Below are 25,375 nucleotides of genomic sequence, written 5' to 3'. Positions count from 1 at the left end.
CATTAATGCCTCTATCTCCATCTCCACTGCCATGGTCCTGGTGGACCACGGCAATGGATCCTGACGGTCTTGCTGCTTCTCTGCCCACAATCCATTCTCCAAAAGGCAGCGAGACTGAGTGTCTTAAAAAGTAAAACATGGGAGTTCCCGTCGTGGCGCAGTGGTTAACGAATCCGACTAGGAACCATGAGGTTGCGGGTTCGGTCCCTGCCCTTGCTCAGTGGGTTAGGGATCCGGCGTTGCCGTGAGCTGTGGTGTAGGTTGCAGACGCAGCTCGGATCCCGCATTGCTGTGGCTCTGGCGTAGGCCAGTGGCTACAGCTCTGATTCGAGCCCTAGCCTGGGAACCTCCATATGCCGCGGGAGTGGCCCAAAGAAACAGCAAAAAGACAAAAAAAAAAAAAAAAAAAAAAGTAAAACATGGAGTTCTGTCATGGCGCAGCAGAAACAAATCTGACTAGGGACCATGAGGTTGTGGGTTGGATCCCTGGCCTCGTTCAGCAGGTTAAGGATCTGGTGTTGCCGTGAGCTGTGGTGTAGGTTGCAGATGTGGCTCAGATCTGGCATTGCTGTGGCTCTGGCATAGGCCAGCAACAACACCTCCATATGCCACAGGTGTGGCCCTAAAAAAAGGACCAGAAAAAAAAAAAGTAAAACATAACTTGTTTCCTGCTAAGAGCTCCCAGATCGCTGCCCAGGGCACTCATAATAAAGCCCAAGCTTCTCACTGCAGTCTAAAGGCCATGCCTGGGAGTTGCCATTGTGGCCCAGTAGAAATGAGTCAGACTAGTATCCATGAGGATGCGGGTTCAATCCTGGCCTTGCTCAGTGGGCTGGGGATCTGGCACTGCTGTGAGCTGCAGTGTAGGTTGAAGATGTGGCTCAGATCCCGCATTGCTGTGGCTGTGGTGTAGACTGGCAGCTGTTGCTCTGATTTAACCCCTAGCTTAGGAACTTCCATATGCCTATGCCATGGGTGCGGCCCTAAAAAGCAAAAAAAAAAAAAAAAAAAAAGAAAGAAATTAAAATTAAAAAAAGGCCACGTTTGCCTCTCTGGCCTCTCGCCTGCTACCCTCCTCATGTGCACTCAGTGCCAGCTGGAATGGATTTCTACTCATCCTCCACCTGCCTGAAGATTCCAAGCTCATTCCAGTCTGACGGCCTCTCCACAGCTACTCCTTCCACCTGGGATGCTCTTCTCTGAGACTGGATCTTTTCTGTCACTCAAGTCTAAGCTCAAACACTGACTCTCAGGAGGGGCCTTTCCCAACCACCCGGTCTACTCAAGCTTCTCTGCCCTGTCACTCTCTATTATGTCAGCCCTTTCTATTTTTTTTTTCATACTTTTTATCCCCCTCTGACATTTCCTTAATTTTCTTGCTAACTTGTTTATTACTAATCTCACTACTAGAATATAAGTTCCCATGAGGGCACGGCCTATGTTATCTTGTTTATCCTCACTATCCAGAACAAGGCCTGACAGAAAGAAATAGTGGTCAAAAAGATTAACTTAAAATGCAAAAGGTATCACAAGAGAGATATTTATCAACCTTGTATTTCAAGAATGTAAACTATAAACTAGTCAGGAATATATGACTCTCTTTCCTCTATAGTTCCCAAGATGACACAGCAAGTACATACATGAGCAAGGAATTTCACATATCTCATGTGCTAGCAAGGCCATATGTATTTGAGGCTCCAGACATCAAAGGGTCCAAGATATGAGAGATGCATAAAATCTATCTGGAAGACCATTTTGGATGAGAAAGCATTCTAACAGAACAGCCAGAAGTCCCAAGTTGGCAAAAAAAAGCACTTTGGAGCTTACTGAAGTTATTGGGAATGCATCCAACTGGACTGGCTAGACAGTGCCCAAACCTATGCTACACAGTGAGCAAGAAACCACACATACATGGATGGATGGATGGACGGACAGACAAACGAATGAATGCTGGGGAGCAAAACCTTAAGTACTGCACCAGCGGGACTGTTTCTGGATGACACCTATTTCCTTGATGAATCTTTGAGAGGCCAGACGTTCATTCTTTAAACCTTATTATTGGCAATGTCTGTCGGACAGCATCGATCACTAAGATCTTAATGTTGCATACCAAGAGTCAAAACACTGAACTGAAATCAGTAAGTTGTTTTGGTTTGGTTTTTGGTCATGCCCATGGCATGTGGAAGTTCCTGGGCCAGGGATTGAACCCAAGCCATATTAAGTGACAATGCCAAATTCTTAACTACTAGGCCGCGAGGGAACTCCTAAATTAGTTTAAAGAGAGATAATCAAGTTCCACATCTTATGCTATATTCTGTGGGAGAAAAGGAGAGGTGAAGATAAAAAATGCAAATAAAAGGGAAATTTCAAGGTATCATAAGAAAGTCACCAACAACAAGTGCCAGGCATTGTGCATCATCTCATTTAGCTCTCGCAACAGTCTCATAGGCTAATACTAGTATTCCCATATTATAGGTGAGGAAAGAAAAGCTAAGAGAAGCAAAGCTTTTTGTCCAGGAACACAGAGCTAATAAATAGCAGAAGTGAGATGTTATGTGAAGACCATCCTCTGACAGATGTCTCAAAGGGGATCCCTACTCAATGACAAGAAATCACAGTCACTGATAAATAGGAGACATGCTCCCCTAGCTCAGGGCCAGCATCCTTGGGTTCCCCACTGGGTAAACTACAATGATGATCAGTCAGAATATCCTTGAGATCAAGAGATGCATGGCAGAAAAGAAATAAATACAACTAAAATGGTTCGATGTTGGAGTTCCTACTGCAGCTCAGTGTAAATGAACCCAACTAGTATCCATGAGGATGAGGGTTCAATTCCTGGCCCCACCCAGGGGGTTAAAGATCTGGTGTTGCCGTGAGCTATGGTGTAGGTTGCAGATTCAGTTGTGATCCAGCGTTGCTGTGGTGTAGGCTGGCAGTTGCAGTTGATTCAACCCCTAGCCTGGGAATTTCTGTATGCCATGGGTGTGGTCCTAAAAAAAAAAAGACAGAAATAAAACAAAATAAAATAGTTCAGTATTAATTTCTAAGACTGGAGTATCAGCTAATTTTCTGCAGAAACTGCTTTTTTTCCTTGACAGGTACAGATACTGACATCTATCCTTTAAATCACAGTAGAACTATTTTTATAATAGCTGCAGCTTGCTGAAAAAGTTTGGCAATTTCAAAGTGTTTGATTCCCTGAAAATGTCAACCAATGGCAGGTTAAAGCAGTAGATCCTTTAGTGAAAGCTTTGTCCAAACAAGCTCTCAGCCAAATCCTTGCCGTTTTAACCCAAGGTGAACTCCAAGGAGAAAGGGGGAGAATGAGGCTGGAGAGAAGTGCAAGCTGTATGTTGAGATATCAAAATAAAGATCCAAATCCTTCTGACATCTGAATACTTCCCAATTTACCTTGTACTAAGAGTTAGTTGTTCTTCAGTCCAACCCCTTCTTTTTATAGATGAGCAAATCAAGGGCCAGTGTGTATGGTGGCCTATTGGATACAACAGTAAACTAACAGCAGGGCAGAATTTGAATTTACATCGCCCATTATGGTTAGGCACTTTCCCACTACACCTATGTACTAAAAAGGAGGCAACGATAACAATATTTTAGAAGGAACAGAGAGGAGTTCCCGTTGTGGTGCAGTGGAAATGAACCGACTAGGATCCATGAGGATGCAGGTTCAATCCCTGGCCTCGCTCAGTGGGTTAAGGAGCTGGTGTTGCCATGAGCTGTAGTGTAGGTTGCAGACGTGGCTTGGATCCCGAGTTGCTGTGGCTGTGGTGTAGGCTGGCAACTGCAGCTCCGATTTGACCCCTAGCCTGGGAACCTCCATATGCCACTGGTGCAGCCCTAAAAAGACAAAGTAAATAAATAAATAAATAAGAGGAACAGAGAGAGTGCTGGAAGAGAAAGAGATTATTTCTGGCCAGAGTGATGTGGAAGGTTCTGAAGAGGCAGTAACATCTTTGGGGTCTTTTAAATTTTTAAAATTCTTTGGTCACACCACAGCATATGGCCAGGGATCAGATCTGAGCTGCAGTTGCAACCTATGCCATAACTGCAGCAATGTGGGATCCTTAACCCACTGTGCTGGGCCAGCCATCAAACCTATATCCCAGTGCTCCAGAGATGCCACAGATCCCATTTCGCCACAGCAGGAACTGCCATCTTTGAGGTCTTGATCCATCAATGGAGATGGGTAAGAGATAGGAAAAGACAAGAGGAACATCCTGCAGAGGTGAGAACACTTTAAAAAGCAATCAGTGGGGAAGACAACATAAGGAAATGAATGTACACATATATGTGTATGTATGTGTATGTATGTATGTTTGTATGAATGACTGGGTCACTGCTTATACAGCAGAAATAGGCACAATATTGTATATCAACTATACTTTAATAAAAAAAATAAATCTTAAAAAAAGCAATAAGGGAGTTCCTGTCATGGCTCAGTGGTAACAAATCCAACTAGCAACCATGAGGACCTGGGTTTGATCCCTGGCCTCATTCAGTGGGTTAAGGATCCGGCGTTGCCATGACCTTTGGTGTAGGTCGTGGACGTGGCTTGGATCCAGCGATGCACTGGCTGTGGCCTAGGCCAGCAGCTACAGCTCTGATTTGACCCCTGGCCTTGGAACCTCTATATGCTGCAGGTATAGCCCTAAAAAAGTAAAAAAAAAAAATTTTTTTTTAGTTGAAGTATAGTTGAATTTACATTGATTCAGGTGTATGGCAGAATGGCTCAGATATATGTAGAATATATATATGTATATATTCTTTTTCTGATTCTTTTCTATTAGAGTTTATTACAAGATATTGAACACAGTTACCCTAAGCTATACAGGTAGGTCCTTATTGTTTAACCATTCTATATATAGCAGTGTGTATCTCTTAAACCCCCAATTCCCAATTTATTCCATCCTGCATCCTCAGGGATACCAGCTGGGTTCACTACCACTGAGCCCGAAGGGGAACTCCTAACAATTTTTTTTTTTAATTTTAAAAAATTTACAAAAGAATAATTCACAAGGAATCGGGTAGGGAAGAAAAGAAGCAACCACACCAGGACCTGTGCCCCTGGAAAGAGATACAGAGGGCTGCCTCAGTCCTGGGGTGTGACCAAGGAAAGATGCAATTCCCCTAGCTGGTTAGTAAAACCAGTAGGACTAATAGGAAGGCTGAAAGAAATCGAAACTCCACTCGTGAAGAGGGCACATACACTTGCTTACAACTGAAAGAAAGTGGAGAAAGCAAAGTGACACTGCACTCGACTCTGGCGAGTTTCTTGTGACTGCCCCAGCATGTGTCCTAGTCTCAACCGAGAAACTCCTCAGGCCCTGCCTGCTTTGTTGCATGGTCCATGCTAGGGTGAAGGCTGCTGCAGCCACAGGGAATACTGAGGTGTGAGGGACAACAGCACATCAGAAGTGATCCTGGGCTCTAACTGCAGACACGACTACCAAGCCCATGCCCAGATCTAGGCCAAGTGCCCACAATGGCCCCACCGGCTCTATAGCACAACTCCATACTAGGGCGAGGGCTGCAGCAGCAGCAGCTGAGAGAGGTGCTCAACTGTGAAGGTCAGAGATGGCTCAGACTGGGAACAGCATATGAACAAGGCTGAGGTAGGCATTACTGGCACGTACAGGGGCAGTACTTCAGATTCAGTCTTGGGCTCTGACCATGGCTGAAGCCAAAGCCCAGACCCAGACTCTCTTGCTCCACACTGCCCCTTTCTGGGGTAAGGGTGCTGGTGCTGGGAATGGAGAGAGTGCAGACTGTGAGGGAAGGGAGCCAGCCTGAACTCAACCACTGCTCCAGAACCCTGGGATGCTCCCCACCCCCAAAAGAGTGGCGATAGCCATTGAAGAGAGGAGAAACTCCAGTTCTTCTTCTTTTTTTTTTTTGTCTTTTGTCTTCTTTGGGCCACACCCACGGCATATGGAGGTTCCCAGGCTAGGGGCTGAATCAGAACTGTAGCTGCCAGCCTATACCACAGCCACAGCAATGCCAGATCCTTAACCCACTGAGCAAGGTCAGATATCAAACCTTCATCCTCATGGATACTAGTCAGGTTTGTTAACCACTGAGCCTCAACGGGAACTCCAAGAAACTCCAGTTCTAACCTGGCTCTGGCCCTCGCCCCTCCATCTTCAGTCCCACTGGCTACCCAAGGTGATGGCTGCCAGCATAACCTGGGGAAAGGTTATATTTTCATGCTCGCATGAAAGCTAGCTCACTCACCAAAGTCTCTGCACACATACAAACTGTGTAAGGTTGTTTCTACACAAGGACATCCTTTCAAGACCACAATAGGTAACTCTTTCACCTAATTTCACAGAGATGGAGAAAGTCAAGCAAAATAAGAAGGCAAAGGAATTTGTTTCAAGCAAAAGAACAAGAGAAAACCCCAGAGAAAGCAACTAATGAATAAGTAATTTACCTGATAAAATTTAAAGCACTAGTAATAAGCACATAACTGAATTAGGGGAAAGAATAGATGAATACAGAAAGAGAAAGACAAATACCATGTCATATCATTTATATGTGGAATCTAAAAAATGACACAAATGAACCTATCTACAAAACTGAAACAGACTCACAGACATAGAGGACAGACTTGTGGTTGCCATGGGGGAGGGGCAAGGGAATGGGATGGATTGGAGTTTGGACTTAGTAGATGCAAACTATTATATTTAAAATGAATAAGCAATGAGGTCCCACTGTACAGCACAGGGAACTATATCCAGTCTCCTGGGGTAGACCATGATGGAAGAGAATATATGAAAGGGAATGTATATATATGTATGACTGGGTCACTTTGCTACACAGCAGAAATTGGCACAACACTGTATATCAACTATACTTTAATACAAAAAAATAAAGATTAAAAAAAAAGAAGATGGGAGGTCCCATTGAGGCTCAGCAGGTTAAGAGCCTGATATAGTGTCCATGAGGATGTGGGTTCAATCCCTGACCTCGATCAGTGGGCTAAGGATCCGGCATTGCCACAAGTTGCAGTGTCTGATGCAGATGCAGCATGGATCCTGTATTGCTGTGCCTGTGACACAGGCTGGCAGCTACAGCTCCAATTCGATCCCTAGCCCAGGAACTTACATGTGCCACAGGTGTGGCTATAAAAAGAAAAAAAAAGAAAAAAAAAAAAAAAAGAACAGATGAACACAGAATAGAATTTTAACAAGGAACTAGAAAATATATAAATAAGAACCACTTAGAACTTAAGACTACAATAACTGAAATGAAAAACAAACTAGAAGGAATTCATAGCTAATTAGATGATACAGAAGAATATAAGTTATCTGGAAAACAGAATAATGGAAAATGACCAATCAGAACAGCAAAAAGAAGAATACACTTAAAAACAGAACAGTTAAGAGACTTCTAACACAACATCAAACTTCTTAACATTTTCATTACAGGGGTCCTTGAAGGAGAAGAGAGAGGAAAAGGGTCAAAAATGCAGGCTGAAAACTTGCTGAACCTAAGGAATGAAATAGGTATCCTATATAGGAAGCACGGAGGATCCCAAATAAGATGAACGCAAAGAGACTTGTACTAAGACATATCATAATTAAAATGCCAAAAGCTAGAGAAACAATTCTAAAGGGAGCAAGAGAAAAATAGTCATATGTAAGGGAACCCCATAAGGCTATTAGGTGGTTTTTCTGCAGAAACTCTGCAGGCTAGAAGGGAGTGGCATGATATATTTAAAGTGCTGAAAAAGAAAAATCTGCAACCTAGGATACCCTACCTAGCAGGATTATCATTTAGAACTGAAGGGGAGATAAAGAACTTCTCACAAAAGCAAAAACTAAAAGGGTACATCCACATGAAACTTATCCTAAAAGAACTCTTAGAAGAGTGTTCTCAAAGTGGCAAAGAAAGTAAATATCTATATAAAAGGAGAAAGTACCTTCAGAAAAGTAAAATGCGAGTAAAGGCAAATATGTGGTAAAGAATGAGGTTCAACCACTGAAATAACGTAGTTCTAGACTAAAAGACAAAAAAAAAATTGTAGGGAGTTCCCACCATGGCTCTGCAGTAATGAACCCAACTAGTATCCATGAGGATGTGGGTTCAATGCCTGGACTCGCTCAGTAGGTTAAGGATCTAGTGTTGCTGTGAGCTGTGGTGTAGGTCATAGATGTGGTTCGAATTCTGCATTGCTGTGGCTCTGGGGTAGGCTGGCAGCTGCAACTACAATTTGACTCCTAGCCTGGAAACTTCCATATGCCATGGATGGGGCTGTAAAAGGGCCAATAATAATAATAACAATAATAATAGCTGTAAAAGGAAATATAACTATAATGGACAGTAAAGGGGCAAACATGAAAATGTAAAATATGGCATCAGAAACACCAAGTGTGGGAGAGGGGATGTATGGCTGTTAATCTAACTGAAACCATCTTGTGCCCATACAGATTCTCCGGTCCTTCTGCTGACCCTATTCAGGACTGTACTATGCAGTAAATCACTTCTATCTCATCGAGGGCTTTGAGTTAATAGATATTGTTTAACAGTCATTAGGATCAGATGACCTCTATGCTGTTAGTCTCCAAAAATGAAATAACCTTCGCTGAGTTATTTCCAGTGCCCACAAGACTAGTTACACATTCATAAATTTTGATTTAGGATGCACATCCTGGTTTCCAAGCATTTATCTCGCACACCCTAGGTCGACTATAAAATTGTTCCAATGGCCCCTTGGCAGTGCAGAGTGCACCTAAGAATGTTTCCAATTCATTGTCCACCCAGCTCCAATCCCACCCTGTGAGTAAGTTACCCTATAATAAAGTGACCCATTGATTATATGGGGCTGCCTGCCTCATTTTTTACTCTCAAGATGCCTTCTTAGTTTGGTAAAACTTTTCATTCCCACTGTCATCCAACAGAGAAGTACAAATCTGTAGAGATTTTAGAATGTGTTTGAATTTAAATTACTAACAGATGAAAACAAGTAGATAAAGTTACAGGTCAACATAAATAAACCTCAAGAGGGAGTTTCATAGTGGTCTAGTGGTTAAGACTCAACACTTTCACTGCCACAGCCTGGGTTTGATCCCTGGCCTGGGAACTGAGACCCCACATCAAGTCACTGCATGCCATGGTCCAAAAACAAAAACCCCAAGATAATCATAAATCAAAAACCCACAATAGATAAACAAAAACTAGAAAGACGGCAACACAAGCATACCATCAAATAAAATAATCAAACCAAAAGGGAAGTAACTAAAACAATAATAAAAGAACAGAGAAGAACTACAAACACAACCAGAAAACAAGTATCAAGATGGCAATAAGTACATATGTATCAATAATCGCTTTAAATGAAAATAAACTAAATGCTCTAATCAAAAGACATAATGTGGCTGATTATACTTTTTATCTTTTAATTTTTTATTATACTTGATTTACAATGTTCTGTCCATTTCTGCAGTACAGAAATGATACTCTTTTAAAAGGATCCACCTATATGCTGTCCACAAGTGATTTACTTCAGAACATAAGACACACAGAGACTCAAAGTGATGGGAGGAAAAAGATTTTTTTTTCTTGTTTCTTTTTCTTTTTAGAAAAGAAAGTCTCTATGGCACATGAAAGTTCCCAGGCTAGGGGCTAAAACTATAGCTGCCGGCCTATACCACAGCCACAGCAACATGGGATCTGAGCTATGTCTGCAACCTACACTCCAGCTCACAGCAATACCAGATCCCTGACTCAATGAACAAGGCCAGGGATTGAACCTGCATTCTCCTGGATATGTAGTTGGATTCATTTCCACTGCACCACAATGGGAACTCTGGAAAAATATACTTCATGCAAATGGCAACAATAAGAAAGTAGGGGTAGCAATATTTATATCAGACTAAATAGACTTTAACAAAAGACAATGAAGGGTATTATAAAATGATAAGAATCAATACAAGAAGAGGCTGTAACACTCATTAACATATAGGCATCTAATACAGGAGCAATTAAATATATAAAGCAAATACTAATAGAAGAAGAAATTAACAATAATACAATAAGAGTAGGAAACTTTAACACTGCACTTACATCAATGGATGATCATCCAGATAGAAAATCAACTAGGAAGCAGTGGTCTTAAATGACACATGAGACCAGCTGGACTTAACGGATGTTTGTAGGACACTGCAACCAAAAAGAGCAGGATACACATTCTTTTCAAGGGCACATGGAATGTTCTCAGGCTATGCCACAAAAGAAGCCTCCACAAACTTAAGAGGGCAGAAATTATATCAAGCGTGTCTCACAACGGTATAAAACTAGAAATCAATTACAGCAAGAAAAAATGAGAAAACACAAACACACAGAGGCTAAACAACATGCTACTAAAAACCAACGGTCCAATGAAGAAATCAAAGAAGAAATCAGAAAACACCTTGAGACAAATGAAAATGCCAACACAACACTGCAAAATCCATAGGATGCAGCAAAAGCAGTTATAAGAGTTAAGTTTACAGCCATACAGGTCTACCTCAAGAAAAAAGAAAAATCTCAAATAAACAACCTAACTTACCACCTAAAAGAATTAGAAAAAGAAGAACAAACAAAACCTAAAGTCAGCAAAAGGAAGGAAACAATAAAGATCAGAGGGGAACAGAGACCCACCCCCCAAAAAAATAGAAAAGATCAATGAAACCATGAGCTGATTTTTTGATAAGATAAATAAAATTGATAAACTTTCAGCCAGGCTCATTAACAAAAAAGAGGATCCAAATAAATAAGAAATGAAAGAAGAGAAAAAACCATTGATATCACAGAGATACAAAAAATCATAAGAGAAGATTATGAACAGGATCAGAACCACCAGCCAAGGCTTTACCATAAATGCTAAAGAACTTCTCTAGGCAGAAAAAAAAAAAAAAAAAAAAATGCCACAAATAGAAACAAGAAAATTACAAATGAGAAGGCCCACCAGTAAAAGAAAATGTATAGTAAAGGTAGGAAATCATCTGCACACAAATATAATTTCAAAACCAAAAATTGTGAGAAGGGGAGAGTATGACTGCATGACATTGGAAAGGCATTTCAAATTAAGAGACCAGCAACCTAAAGTAATCTAGTAATCTTGTGTGTGTGTGTGTGTGTGTGTGTGTGTGTGTGTGTGTGTGTACGTACACAGAGAGAGAGAGAGGGAAAGAGTGCACTATACCAAAACCTCAGGGTAACCACTAACCAAAAATCTACCACAGATACACAAGTAAGAAAGAGCGACCAAAAACACTAAAGATAGTTATCAAACCACAAGAAAACAAAATAAAGAAGGGAAGAAAAAGAACAACAAAACAAATCCAAAAGAAGTAACAAAATATGTCTGTATGCAATAAGATGTATTCAATAAGAACATACATATCAATAATTACCTTAAGTGTAAATGGTTTAAATGCTCCAAAAAAAGGACACAGACTGGGTGAATGGATACAAAAACAAGACCTGTACATACTGTCTACAGAGACCTAATTCAGTTCTAGAGACACATACAGACTGAAGTAAGAGAATGGAAAAAAGGTAGTTCACAAAAATAGAAATCAAAAGAAAGCTAGAGTAGCAATACTTATATTAGACAAAATCGACATTAAAATAAAGAAGGTTATGAGAGAAAAAGAAGGATGCTAATTATCAAAGTATCAACCCAAGAAACCCAAAGTATCAACCCAAGAAAAGGATTTAACAATTATGCAACCAACACAGAAGCACTTCACTACATAAGAAAACTGCCAACAGCCATAAAAGGTGAAATCATCAATAACGCAGTAATAGTGGCGGATTATAACACCCCTTTTTCAGCAAAGGACAGATCTAGGGGGAAAAAATAAGGAAACAGAGACCTTAAATGATATATTAGACGAAAGGGACTTAAGTGATATTTACAGAACATTCCACCCAAAGCAGCAGAACATACATTCTTCTCAAGTACACATCGAACATTCTCAAGGATAATCACATATTGGGCCACCAACAAGCCTCAGTAAATCTGAGAAAACTGAAATCATATCAAGCATCTTTTCCAACCACAATGCTATAAGATCAGAAATCAACCACAAGGGGAAAAAACTGCAAAAAACTCAATATGTGGAGACTAAACAAACAGTGGATCACTGAAGAAACCAAAGAGGAAATCAAACAATACTTAGAAACAAATGAAAATGAAAACACAACAATTGAAAACCTGTGACTCAGTAAAAGCAATTCTAAGAGGAAAGTTTATAGCAATTCAAGCTTACTTCAGAAAAAAAGAAAAACCTCAAATAAGCAACTTAACCTTACTAAATCAACTAGAGAAAGAAGAATAACAAAACCCAAAGTCAATAGAAGGAAAGAAATCATAGAGATTAGAGTAGAAATAAATGAAATAGAAACAAAGAAAACAACAGAAAAGATCAATGAAACTGAAAGCTGGTTCTCTGAAAAGACTGATAAAATTGATAAACCCCTAGCTAGATTCATCAAGAAAAAAGGGAGAGGGCTCAAATCAATAAAATTAGAAATGAAAATTTTACAAAAGACATCACAGAAAAAGAAAGGATTCTAAGAGACAACTACAAGCAACTATATGCTAATAAAATGGGCAAGCCAGAAGAAAGAGGCATATTCTTAGACAGGTACAATCTTTCAAGACTGAACCAGGAAGAAACAGAAAAGATGAATGGACCAATCACAAGTACTGAAATTGAAACCATGATTTAAGAACTTCCAACATCCTTGAAAAAGACACATTCACCCGAATGTTCACTGCAGCACTATTCACAATAGCCTAGACATGGAAACATCTATTGACAGATGACTGGATTAAGATGATGTGGTATATATACACAATGCAATACTACTCAGCCATAAACAGAGCAAAGTCATACCATTTGCAGCAACATGGATGGAACTAGAGACTCTCATACTAAGTGAAGTAAGTCAGAAAGAGAAAGACAAATTCCATATGACATTACTCATACCTGGAATCTAATATACGGCACAAATGAAGCTTTCCACAGAAAAGAAAATCATGGACTTGGAGAACAGACTTGTAGTTGCCAAAGGGGAGGGGGGGGGTGGGATGGATTGGGAATTTGGGTTTAATAGATGCAAACTATTGCCTTTGGAATGGATAAGCAATGAGATCCTGCTGTATAGCACTGGGAACTATATCTAGGCACTTATGATGGAGCATGATAATGTGAGAAAAAGAATGTATATATGTATGTGTGACTGGGTTGCTTTGTTGTACAGTAGAAAATTGATAGAACACTGTAAACCAGCCATAATGGAAAAAATAAAAATAAAAATAAAATAAACTACTTCCAACAAACACAACTCCAGGATCTGGTGGCTTCACGGGTAAATTCTATCAAACATTTATTTTTGTTGTTGTTGTTTGTTTGTCTTTTTAGGGCTGCACTTGTGGCATATGTAGGTTCCCAGGATAGGGGTCAAATAGGAGGTATATCCACTGGCCTACACCAAAGCCACAGCAATGTGGGATCCGACCCTACCGAGCAAGGCCAGGGATTGAATCCACAATCTCATGGTTCCTACTTGGATTCGTTGACCACAACTCCTATCAAACACTTAGAAAAGAGTTTTAACACCTATCCTTGTGAAATTCTTCCCAAAAACTGTTGAGGAAGGAACATTCTCAAATTCATTCTATGAGGCCACCATCACCCTGATACCAAAACCAGATAAAGATACCACAAAAAAAGAAAATTATAGGCCAATATCACTGATGAACACAGATGCGAAAATCCTCAACAGAATACTAGCAAACCGAATCCAGCTAAAGAATCATACACCATGATTAAGTGGGATTTATTCCAGGGATGAAAGGGTTTTCCAATATCTGCAAATCAATCAGTGTGATACACCACATTAACAAATAGAAGAATAAAAATGATACGGTCATCTCAATAGATGCAGAAAAAGCTTTTGACAAAATCCAACACCCATTTATAATTAAAAAAAAAAAAGCCCTCTATAAAGAGGGCATGGAGAGAACCTACTGCAATGTAATAAAGGCCATATATGATGAACCTTCAACTAATATCATTCTCAAAAGTGAAAAGCTGAAAGAATTTCTACTAAGATCAGAAAAAAGATAAGGATGTCTACACTCACCATTTTTATTCAACAGTTTTGAAAGTCTTAGCCATGGCAATCAAAGAAGAAAAAGAAATAAAAGGAATCTGAACCAGAAAAGAAGAAGTAAAACTGTCACTGTTTGCAGATGACATGATACTACACATGGAAAAACCTAAGGACACTACACAGAAAACTAGTAGAGCTTATCAATGAACTCAGTAAAGTTGCAAGATAAAAAATTAACATAAATCTGTTGCATTTCTGTACACTAACAATTAAAGATCAGAAAGAGAAACTAAGTCTCTGTTGTGGCTCAGTGGGTTAAGAACCCAACTAATATCCATGAGGATGTGGGTTTGATACCTAGCCTAGCTCAGTGGGTTAAGGATCCAGCAATGCCAAGAGCTGTGGTATAGGTCACAGATGTGGCTCGGATCCCACATCGTTGTGGCTTGTGGCTGTGGTGTAGGCTGGCAGCCGTAGCTCTGATTTCAACCTCTAGCCTGGGAACTCCCATATGTCTCAGGTGTGGCTATGAAAAGGGAGGAAAAAAAAAAAAGAAAGAAAGAAAAAGAAAAAGAAAGAGAAACTAAACAACCCCATTTACCACCATACCAAAAGAATAAAATATCTAGGAATGAACCTACCTAAGGATGCAAAAAACCTTTATTCTGAAAACTATAAGACACTATGGAAAGAAATCAAAGATGACATAACCAGATGGAAAGATACACCATTCTCTTTGTTAGAAGAATCAATATTGTCAAAATCACTATACTACCCAAGGGAATCTACAGAGTCAGTACAATCCCTATCAAATTACTAATGGCGTTTTTCACAAAACTAGAACAAAAAATTCTAAAATTTGTACGGGAACACAAAAGACCTCAAAGAGCCAAAGTAACTTTAGAAAGAAAAATGCAAGTGAAGGAGTCAAGCTTCCTGAGTTCAGACTATATTACAAAGCTGCAGTCCTCAAAATATATGGTTCTGGCACAAAAATGAAACACTGATCAATGGAACAGGATAGAAGGCCCAGAAATAACCCCCAAGCACCTATGATCAACTTATCTACAACAAAGGAGGCAAGAGCATACAATGGAGAAAAGACAGTCTCTTCAATAAATGGTACTGGGAAAACAGGACAGCTACAAGTAAAAGAATAAAATTAAAACATTCTCTAACACCTTACACAAAAATAAACTAAAGATAGATTAAAGACCTCAATGTAAAACAAGATATTATAAAACACTTAGAGAAAAACATAGGCAGAACACTCTTTGACATAAACCACAGCAGTATCTTTCAGATCCACTCCCTAGAGTAATGAAAATACAAACAAAAATACACAAATGGCACCTAATTAAACTTAAAAGCTTATGCGCAGCAAAGGAAACCCTAACAAAAAATGAAAAGACAATCCACAGAATGGGAGAAAATCTTTGCAAAGGAAGCAACCAACAAGGAACTAATCTCCAAAATATATAAACTCATGTAGCTCAATATGAAAAAAAAATAAACAGCTCAATCAAAAAATAATGGTCAGAATGCCTCAACAGTCACTTCTCCAAAAAAGACGTACAGATACCCAAAGAACACAGGAAAATATTCTCAATGGCACTAATTATTAGAGAAATATAAATCAAATCTACAATGAGATATCACCTCACATTACTCAGAATGGCCATCATCAAAAAGTCTACAAACCATACAGATGGCCGAGAGACACATGAAGGGATGTTCAACATCACTCATTATTAGAGAGATGCAAATCAAAACCACTCTGAGGTACCACCTTACACCAGCCAGAATGGCCATTGTCAAAAATTCTACAAACAGTAAGTGCTAGAGAGGGTGTGGAGAAAAAGGAACTCTAGTACACTGTTGGTGGGATTGTAAATTGGTGCAACCACTGTGGAAAACAGTATGGAGATTCCTCAGAAAACTAAACATAGAACTACCATTTAATCCAGCAATCCCACTCCTGGGCATCTACCCAGAGAAAACCATGACTCGCAAAGACACATGTACTCCAATGTTCATTGCAGCACTATTGTCAATAGCCAAGACATGGAAACAACCTAAATGTCCATTGACAGAGGAGTGGATCCAGAAGATGTGGTATATATACACAATGGAATATTACTCAGCCATTAAAAGGAATGAAATACCGGCATTTTTAGCAACATGGATGGACCTAGAAATTATCATGCTAAGTGAAGTCAGTCAGACAATGAGACACCAACATCAAATGCTTTCACTGACATGTGGAATCTGAAAAAAGGACAGACTGAACTTCTTTGCAGAACAGATGCTGACTCACAGACATTGAAAAACTTATGGTCTCTGGAGGAGACAGTTTGAGGGGTGGGGGGATGTGCTTGGGCTGTGGGATGGAAATCCTGCGAAATCAGATTGTTATGATCATTATACAACTACAGATGTGATAAATTCATTTGAGTAATTTAAAAAAAAGTCTACAAACACTGATTGCTGGAGTGGATGTGGAGAAAAGAAAACCCTCCTACACTGCTGGTGGGAATATAAACTGATAAAACCACAACTAAAAAAAACTATGGGGGTTTCTCAAAAAACTAAAATTAGAACTACCATGTGACCCAGCAATCCCACTCCTGGCATCTATATGGAGAAAACCAAAATTAGAAAAGATACATGCGCCCCAATTTTCACTGCAGCACTATTTACAATAGCCAAGACATGGAAGCAACATAAATGTCTACTGACTGAGAAACTGATAAAGAAGATGTGGTACATATATTCAGTGAAATATTACTTGGCCATAAAAAGAATGAAATTATGCCAACTGCAGCAATATGGATGGACCTAGAGATTAGCATACTAAATGAAGTAAGTCAAAGCTAAAGACAAACATATGATATCACTTACATGTGGAATCTAACAAAAAAGGATACAAATGAACTTATTTACAAAACAGAAACAGACTCACAGACTTTTAAAACAAACTTATGGTTACCAAAGGGGACAGGGTGTGGGGAGGGGATGGATTGGAGGTTTGGGATTGGCATGTGCACACTACTGTATATAGAATGGATGGTTGATGGGGACCTGCTGTGTGTAGCACAGGGAACTCTACCCAATATTCTGTGATGACCTATATGGGAAAAGAATCTGAAAAAGAATGAATATGTGTATGTGTATAACTGGATCACTTTGTTGTACAACAGAGATTATCACAAAATTGTAAATCAACTATACTTCAATAAATCTTTAAAAAAATGGGGAGAAAAAGCCATAGAAATTAACAATGAAATTGACCACTTAAAGAGATACAGTCCTTTTAGAAATTATGTTTTTCATTATTTGTAGTTTAAAACAAGTTGTATTTAATAAGCCATTTTAAAGAAAAAGACTTTTCATTCTATTATAAAAATTTCTTCCTCTTTTCCCCTTGGCAATCATTAAAAGCTATTTCTACCCATAAAATAAAATTTGAAAAAAGCTACACAGTTATATTGTACAGCACAGGGAAATACAGCCATTGTTTTGTAATGACATTATATAGAGTATAATCTATAAAAATACTGGATCAATGTGTTGTGCATTTAAAATTAATATATTATAAATTAACTATCCTTCAATTAAAAAGAAAACACAAAATCATGAGAATAATCTGTCCATGAAATTAAATTAACCTTAAAACTCAAATGTATATCTTGGAATGCATTATGTTGTTCTGCTTTGTCAGTAGGTACAAAGAGTCAACAGGTTACGAATGTTATAATTAGACCTAAACTCTTATACAGACAAAACTAGCATTTCTGGGAGTACTTGTCCTGGGAGAAGGGAGGAAATGGAGAATCTGTGGTCTTTGCTCCCCTTCCATACTCCCTCACCTTATCATCCATGTAACAAATATGCGAACACCTACTATGTGCCCACACAGCTGTAGGGTCTATGGCACCTTCCTGACGTCAAGGCACGAGGATGTGACCAGGACTCCAGTGTCCATCCTGTCCCATGCTAGAACACTGGGGCTTTGGATTTCCCTTGGGTTACAGAGATCTACAGGGTTCCAGCACTTCCTGGGAATCTTCCTGATTTGCATATTTGACTCATTTTCCTCCTGCTCACCAATTTAGAAACCACAACCACACTTTTCCCTTTCAGTCTCCCAATAAATAAATTTATATTATTTATATTAAAACAAAACAACAACAACAAAAACCCAACTTTGACTGCTATCGAAAATCTATCCGTGGAAGTTCGCTCGTGGTGCAGCAGGTTAAGGATCCAGCATTGTCACAGCTGTGGCTCAGGCTGCACTGTGGTGCGAGTTTGATCCCTGGCCTGGAACTTCCATCTGCCAGAATGTTCTAGACTTCAAGCAAATCCTTACTTAACAACCCAGATGGAATGCCTGCTATGTGCCAGAGAACCATGATTGACAGCAGGGTTACAACTAAAGCAGGGAAGCACAATCCCTGTTCTCTTTAAGCATATAGTCCACTGCGAACCATGAACCAAAAAAAAAGAAGCAATTACAGTTTAGTGGAATAAATACTCAAGTGGGGAGAAATATAGAGTGTTGTGGGGAAGAGACGGGGTACCACCCCAGCTTTGGTAGAGAAGGCTTCATGCAAGATGTGACACCAAGATCAGACTAAAAGAACAAGCAGAAGCTGGAGGGTGGGTGGGGTGGTACGTGGGTGTGTGGGAGGTGGGTGTGGACAGTAGGCGGGAAGATGACATTCTAGGCAGAGGGAGGACCATCTGCCAAGTCCCAGAGGCACAATAAGTTGGGAACTATATGGCTGGAATTTTAAGTATTAATTCAAATGTATGATATGACAGGTTAGGAAAAGCCCCGTGGCTGGAGAGTGGAGAATAAACTGGAAGTAGGCAGATCCAGTGGCTGCTAAGTCTACAAATACTCAGATTATATAATGAGTCAGGGAAGGGAACCAGAAAAAGAGGGTTTAAAAGAGCATTCTTTCAGTTATGCCTGGAGAAGTCAAACAAGGATTCCTAGAAGATGAGGCAGAGCTAGGTCCTAATGGATACAGAAGAATATACAATAGCATCTTGTTTTTAAATCTTTTTTGTATTTTTTTTTTTTGATGTTCAGTTGAAACAATAAATGCTAAACATTAGGTAGGGATATGTTTAACAGATGCTTGAAAAGTTTTCTTCATTTAAACCTATTTTCAGTGAAACGATTCCTTCAGTGTTAATGCTTGAAAGGGCTTTTTTCCTCAGCCTTCTTTACATTTTTATACAATCTGCCTGAGTGACAGATCCAGAATCTCAACTCCCCGGACATGCACCATCATCATTCATGCCTAACTTCAGCTCAGCCCTCACTCCTGGCTTTTATATCTGCCTCACCAAATGTTCCACAAGCACCTCAAATCACAGTTCCTTTGTATGTGACTCTTTGCTATTTTCCTGCCAGAAGAAACGTTAGTTTGTTAACGATTTGGATATCCTCTACTTTGAAATGCCTGTTCAAGTCTGTTACCAATCTTTATACTGGATAATCTGTTAGTTCCCTCATAGCCTGTGTAAATTCTCTACTGGTGTTAATTTAATTGGATTTATCTCCCATCAGACTAGAGAGGTACCGGGTCTCTTTCTTCTCTGTAAGCCTGACATCAAGCACAATACTGACACAAAGTAACCGTGTCAAAACCTGTAAGAATAAAATATTCATAAAACTATGCTAGCAAAAAAAATCATAAAACAAGGCAAGATTGTGAAATGCGAAGAAAAAAATGAGTATTTTTAAAATTGGGAGAGGACAAGTGGGCAATAAGTTGGCTGGTTTAGAGGTACTATAAGGAGTTCATATAATACAGAATTCAGAAAAGTATACTTGTAATCACATGTACAAAAGACCATTTCTTAAAATTACATGACTATCAAAAGCAACAATGCCATTTGACTTTCAGGGAATTATTTTCAGAGTATATTTTATAATTAACACCTATAAAATATTTTAAATGGAATTTTACATACTAAGTTCTTTCTCAACACTATCCCTATATAGAAATTCATACCCTGCAAAAAAGAATGCATTTCACCATAGCAACAGTTCTATATCAACTCCTACTCAAGTTAGAAAAAGTGTATGTAAAAAAAAAAGGAATATTCTGGAATATTCTGAGGTGGTTGCTGGAATAAACCACTCTATTTATTTTGTGAAATTTAAAGGTAAGAGCTCAATGTTTCTTTAAAATGTTCTTGTAATTTAAGCTATTTTAGTTTTTCAAATTGTGCTTTATTAACTAGTATAATTATTTAAAAGAAAGAGGGAAAAGGAAAAAAATGAGAAAGGAAAGAAAAAAGAAACAAAAATTCTGTGTCAAGGATAACATACTTGAGATTGAGTACGGGATGGGAACAATAAAAGGAAATGATGTTTCAAGTGATTTATGAACCTCCTTTTTCCTGAAACCAAGGGACTAAATGGTACAACTGCATTACTTTCTCAAGAAAAGCTACACCCTACTGGTATTATGGAAACCAAAAAAGAAATTCTTATGTTCATAGAGACTTCCTTTAAAAGACAATAAATACATTAGTATTTATTAACCTGGTTTGATAAATTAAATAACTTAGGAGTTCCCATCGTGGTGCAGTGGTTAACAAATCCAACTAGGAACCATGAGGTTGCCGGTTCGACCTGTGGCCTTGCTCAGGGGGTTAAGGATCCTGCATTTCTGTGAGCTGTGATATAGGTCACAGACACGGCTCGGATCTGGCGTTGCTGTGGCTGTGGTGTAGGCTGGCGACTACAGCTCTGATTCGAACCCTAGCCTGGGAACTTCCATCTGTCACAGGAACAGCCCTAGAAAAGGCAAAAAGACCAAAAATAAATAAATAAATAAATAACGTAACAAGTTTCCTAATGAGAATAGACACGTTTTCGGACACGGGGGATCTGGTTATAAACTACTCCAAGTCTCTGTATGATATCAAAATGTACCACTGAACAAGATGTAATTCAAAGCATTTTCCTTCACTCACCACTTCTGTGGCCAACCCAATTCACCAGGCTCACATCGCTGTCATCCTTGTTCATGGCCCAAGATGGGTTACTTTGTCTTATTTCCAGCTCCCCTGCTCCTCCCGGCTTCCCTTCTCTGACCTAAGCTCCGAGTGCTTCCGAATTTTCTCACTGTTCTTTGAAAATTCCCCAATATTTCTGTGTTTCTAACCCTACTGACTTAAACTGAAAGCTGGCTCTTAGTCCCCTGCAGTCCTCTCATTGTGAGGCTGAGCTTTTTGCCACATCCTACAATATTTATTTGAGGGTTCAGAGGTTTTTTCTGTATCTTTTTCTTTAGGGCTTTTCCATCTCTACCTCCTTTTTTTTTTTTTGTCTTTTTGCTATTTCTTGGTCTTGGGCCGCTCCCGCGGCATATGGAGGTTCCCAGGCTAGGGGTCCAATCGGAGCTGTAGCCACCGGCCTACACCAGAGCCACAGCAATGCGGGATCCGAGCCGTGTCTGCAACCTACACCACAGCTCACGGCAACGCCGGATCGTTAATCCACTGAGCAAGGGCAGGGATCGAACCCGCAACCTCATGGTTCCTAGTCGGATTCGTTAACCACTGCGCCATGACGGAACTCCCCTTTTTTGTTTTTAACCATCTCTACTTGTCTTCACCACAGGCATCGACATCCACATCTAGGTCTCCTGTCACCATCCCTTGGAATCTCTGACACCTGGGCCATCTTCACCTTTCAGCACAAATCCTGTTGCTTTAGATTTCAAGAGGCACATGGCTGACTTTTTCTCAAACTCTCTTCTTTGATCTCCCCATCTCCAAAGAACTTCTCTACTGCTACTCACCTACCATGGCCATCCTAGGATCTTGCCAACACCCAGAACAAGACTATGTCTGCAATCTTTTTTTTTTTTGGTCTTTTTAGGACCTCACCCACGGCATAGGAAAGTTCCCAGGCTAGGGTTCGAATTGGAGCTGTAACTGCTGGCCTACACCACAGCCATAGCCACGTGGGATCCCCAACCCACTGAGCAAGGCCAGGGATTAAACCCGCATCCTCATGGATTCTAGTCGCATTCATTTCCGCTAGAGTTCCAGAAAGGGAATTCCAGCCTCTGCACTCTTGAAGTCAGGTATCTCATTCTCTGACACAACCTGTCTCACTTCATTATTCCCTACATAGTAATTCCTTCATCTCATCACAAACTTATTTTAGTCTATGTTGACCAAGAGTCTCCCCTTGACTAAATTCCAGTCAGGATCCTCTGAGTTCCTTACATGACTAGGTCTCAACCTTGGCCTATAAAAACTGCACCCTCTCAGCACAAACGATTTCATTTACCCTCTCCAGAACAAATGCCTGCATAGTTTCTAACAGCTCAGGGCTGCATTCTTGGGATGACCCCAGTCCCCCTTCAAGTGCCTGCCTGAGAAAGCACCACATGCCGGGAGAGAACTTACATCTGTTCCAGCCAAAACCTGCCGATAGGCGGAGAGACCCCGAACCTTCTGTTAGAGCAGACAGTCTGCAATTATAAACCCCTTTTCTGCCCCTCTGAGAGAGAAACCTTCTACCACCCAGAACTGTGTGAGGTCCTCTCTCTGAAATGCAAACATTCATGGAGATAACGCACAGGCCTTTTCCGTCTCTGTGGGAGGGTGTTGGCACCAGTGGCCAGTTAGTAAACCCAGAAACGTCTCACATTAACCCATCTCCTTTCTAAATTTCTGTTTCCACTTTGTTTCAGGTTTGTTTCCACTGAACCTGCCCATACCCATTCCTCCTCCCTATCCCTCATTCTCCCTTTAAAACACCCAGTCATCTCTATACAAACTAAAGTGGAGTTTAGTTCAAGCTGGACTCTTTTCACTATATAATACTATTGAATAAACCTAATCCTACCACTTTAATCAGTGTATGGCTCTGTTTACCTTTGACAATGTAACTCTATGTAATACACACACAACACACATATATACACACTTGACTTTTTTCCTCAGCTTTAATTATTCTCTTACTAGTATTTTCAATCCTTTAGGAAAAATAAAAAATCTAAATTCCTTAATATGACTTTAAACAAATTGACCTCTTCCTAATTTCTTTTTTTCTAGGGCCACACTGATGGCATATGGAGGTTCCCAGGCTAGGGGTCCAATTGGAGCTATAGCCGCCCGCCTACACCACAGCCACAGCAATTTGGGATCTGAGCTGCATCTCAGATCTACACCACAGCCCACGGCAACGCCAGATCCTTAACCCACTGAACAAGGCCAGGGATCGAACCCGCGTCCTCAAGGATACTAGTTAGGTTTGTTACTGCTGAGCTAGGATGGGAACCTCTTAAGCAACAAAAGTTCTTATCACTGAAATCAACCGAAGCATCTGCGATTCTTTCACAGAACATTTGAAAACAGCAGAGCACAAGACAAAGCAAATATTACACAGTAATGTGTGAAACTATGGTATGATTCCACACCATCAGCATCTGTGGGCATTTATAAACAAAATATTTTTCCTAGTTTACCAAGGAGAAGGCTAATCCTTTAGTTACTAAATCATTCCCTCTATGGATAATCTTTCGTTGAAAAAGCACCAATTCCATGTTTGATGGTGAATATAAAACTATAGCCAAAGATTGGTGGATTTAAAGCCAAAGCTAAAAAAAAACTGGGTAAATTTTTAAAACATTACTTGGTATTTAAACGTGTCAGATCAATGTTATCATCTTTTACTCATTTTTTGCCGCAATGTGGTACTTACTGACAAATCTGTACTATTGGGAACATACTGGTCCTGTTCTCCCAGCAACACGTCAATCACAGGGTGCCTGCCATTTTTTATTACAATTTTCCTTTCTTCTTGTAGAGTTGGTCTGCAAAAAGAAGCATGTTTCAATTTACAAGGCAAGGAAATAGCCTTTAAAAAAAGCTCTAAGATAGCATGACAATTTTTGTGGCCAGTCTGCCACACATGCAACAAAACCTTTAAGAACATATGTTCAGAAGAAGGCTTTGAGTATAAAAGTTAAAGTTTAAACTATAAAACCAATTGGAAAGGCAATTTTTTTTTTTTTTTTTTGTCTTTTTTTGCCTTTCCTAGGGCCGCTGGAGGTTCCCAGGCTAGGGGTCCAATCGGAGCTGCAGACGCCGGCCTACACCAGAGCCACAGCAACTCGGGATCCAAGCCATGTCTGCGACCTACACCACAGCTCATGGCAACGCCGGATCCTTAACCCACTAAGCAAGGCCAGGGATCAAACCTGCAACCTCGTGGTTCCTAGTAGGATTTGTTAACCACTGAGCCACGATAGGAACTCCTGGAAAGGCAATTATTATAATTAAGCTCTAAGCACAAACTTCAGCAGACTTTTACAATGGCTCCATAACTGAGATGTACCTTTGAAAGAGCCTTTTAATTTTTTATTTTCCTACTATTCTATAGTGTCATTAATAAAAATTGCAGTTCACATTATCGCCACTTAAATCATTTTCAGTAATAAGCAAAACAAAGAAAATTTGGTAATAAGCAAAATAAATGATTTCTGGATTTAATTATTACATCAATATAAATATGTGTTGGGCTTGGGGACAGAATGACTTAAAATTTTCAACTTCTATTTAATTAAAACATCTTTCTATGGTCTTTAGTATTTTTGACTTTTTTGATATAAAAACGTGTTTGTTTGCCTTGCTGGTTTTGCTTTTTAGGGTTTTATACTTCTGCTTTTTATCTATAGGTTTATCTATTTATCTAGGCTCTTGTGAGCAATGTCCTTCTCTCTGTCTCCTCCTCAGAGGTCACTACTGAGATCAGTTTATGTCTACCCTCCCCAACCTTCTTCTATGCACTCAAGGTTATATATATTCGCTGTATTGCTCTGCGATTTAAGAAAAACAAAACAAAACAAAACCAAAAACCAGAATCATACTGTAATATATCATTCCACAACTACTCCCTCCCCCATAATATTCCTCAGTACACATAAAACACAGATTTTCCCATTTACCATATGGGTCCAATGAATGCTTTTATTTACTTTTAATATTTCTAAGTCATCTTGCAAATCATTTGCAGAATTGAGAATAAAAAAGAACACTTTAAAAGGACCTCACGACAGTAAGAATTCAAACATGGGAAATCTCAAAATTTTCCCCCATAATTTACTGGTTTTGAAGGCCTATATGCCTGGAATGGGCAACACACTATGAATATAACTGATTATTCGTCAGTTGTCACACATGCACCTAGACCGTGTTC

The 25,375-nt window shown here is 39.7% G+C and overlaps 1 protein-coding gene across 7 annotated transcripts in view; it reads right to left on the bottom strand.

Annotated features, from left to right (window-relative positions):
• The window catches only part of MSH3 (mutS homolog 3), a 197,439-nt gene that overhangs the window by 43,676 nt on the left and 128,388 nt on the right, over nucleotides 1-25,375 (bottom strand). For all 7 annotated transcript variants that reach the window (XR_014838120.1, XR_014838121.1, XR_014838122.1 and 4 more), the window contains one exon: nucleotides 23,879-23,990. Coding sequence is in view for 4 of the 7 variants with exons in the window: in XM_085013912.1 (XP_084870038.1) it covers nucleotides 23,879-23,990 (112 nt within the window). In the remaining 3 variants the exon portion in view is untranslated. The remainder of the gene's footprint in view (nucleotides 1-23,878; nucleotides 23,991-25,375) is intronic.

This window comes from Sus scrofa, chromosome 2 (genome assembly GCF_054392235.1).
Source record: "Sus scrofa isolate SSC_HxYL_T2T_F1_AM1 chromosome 2, Sscrofa_HxYL_maternal_Yorkshire_Landrace_v2.0, whole genome shotgun sequence".
NCBI classification, from domain to species: Eukaryota; Metazoa; Chordata; class Mammalia; order Artiodactyla; family Suidae; genus Sus; species Sus scrofa.
Note: the sequence above shows the minus strand (reverse complement) of the source record. Positions and strands in the feature narration are given on the sequence as shown.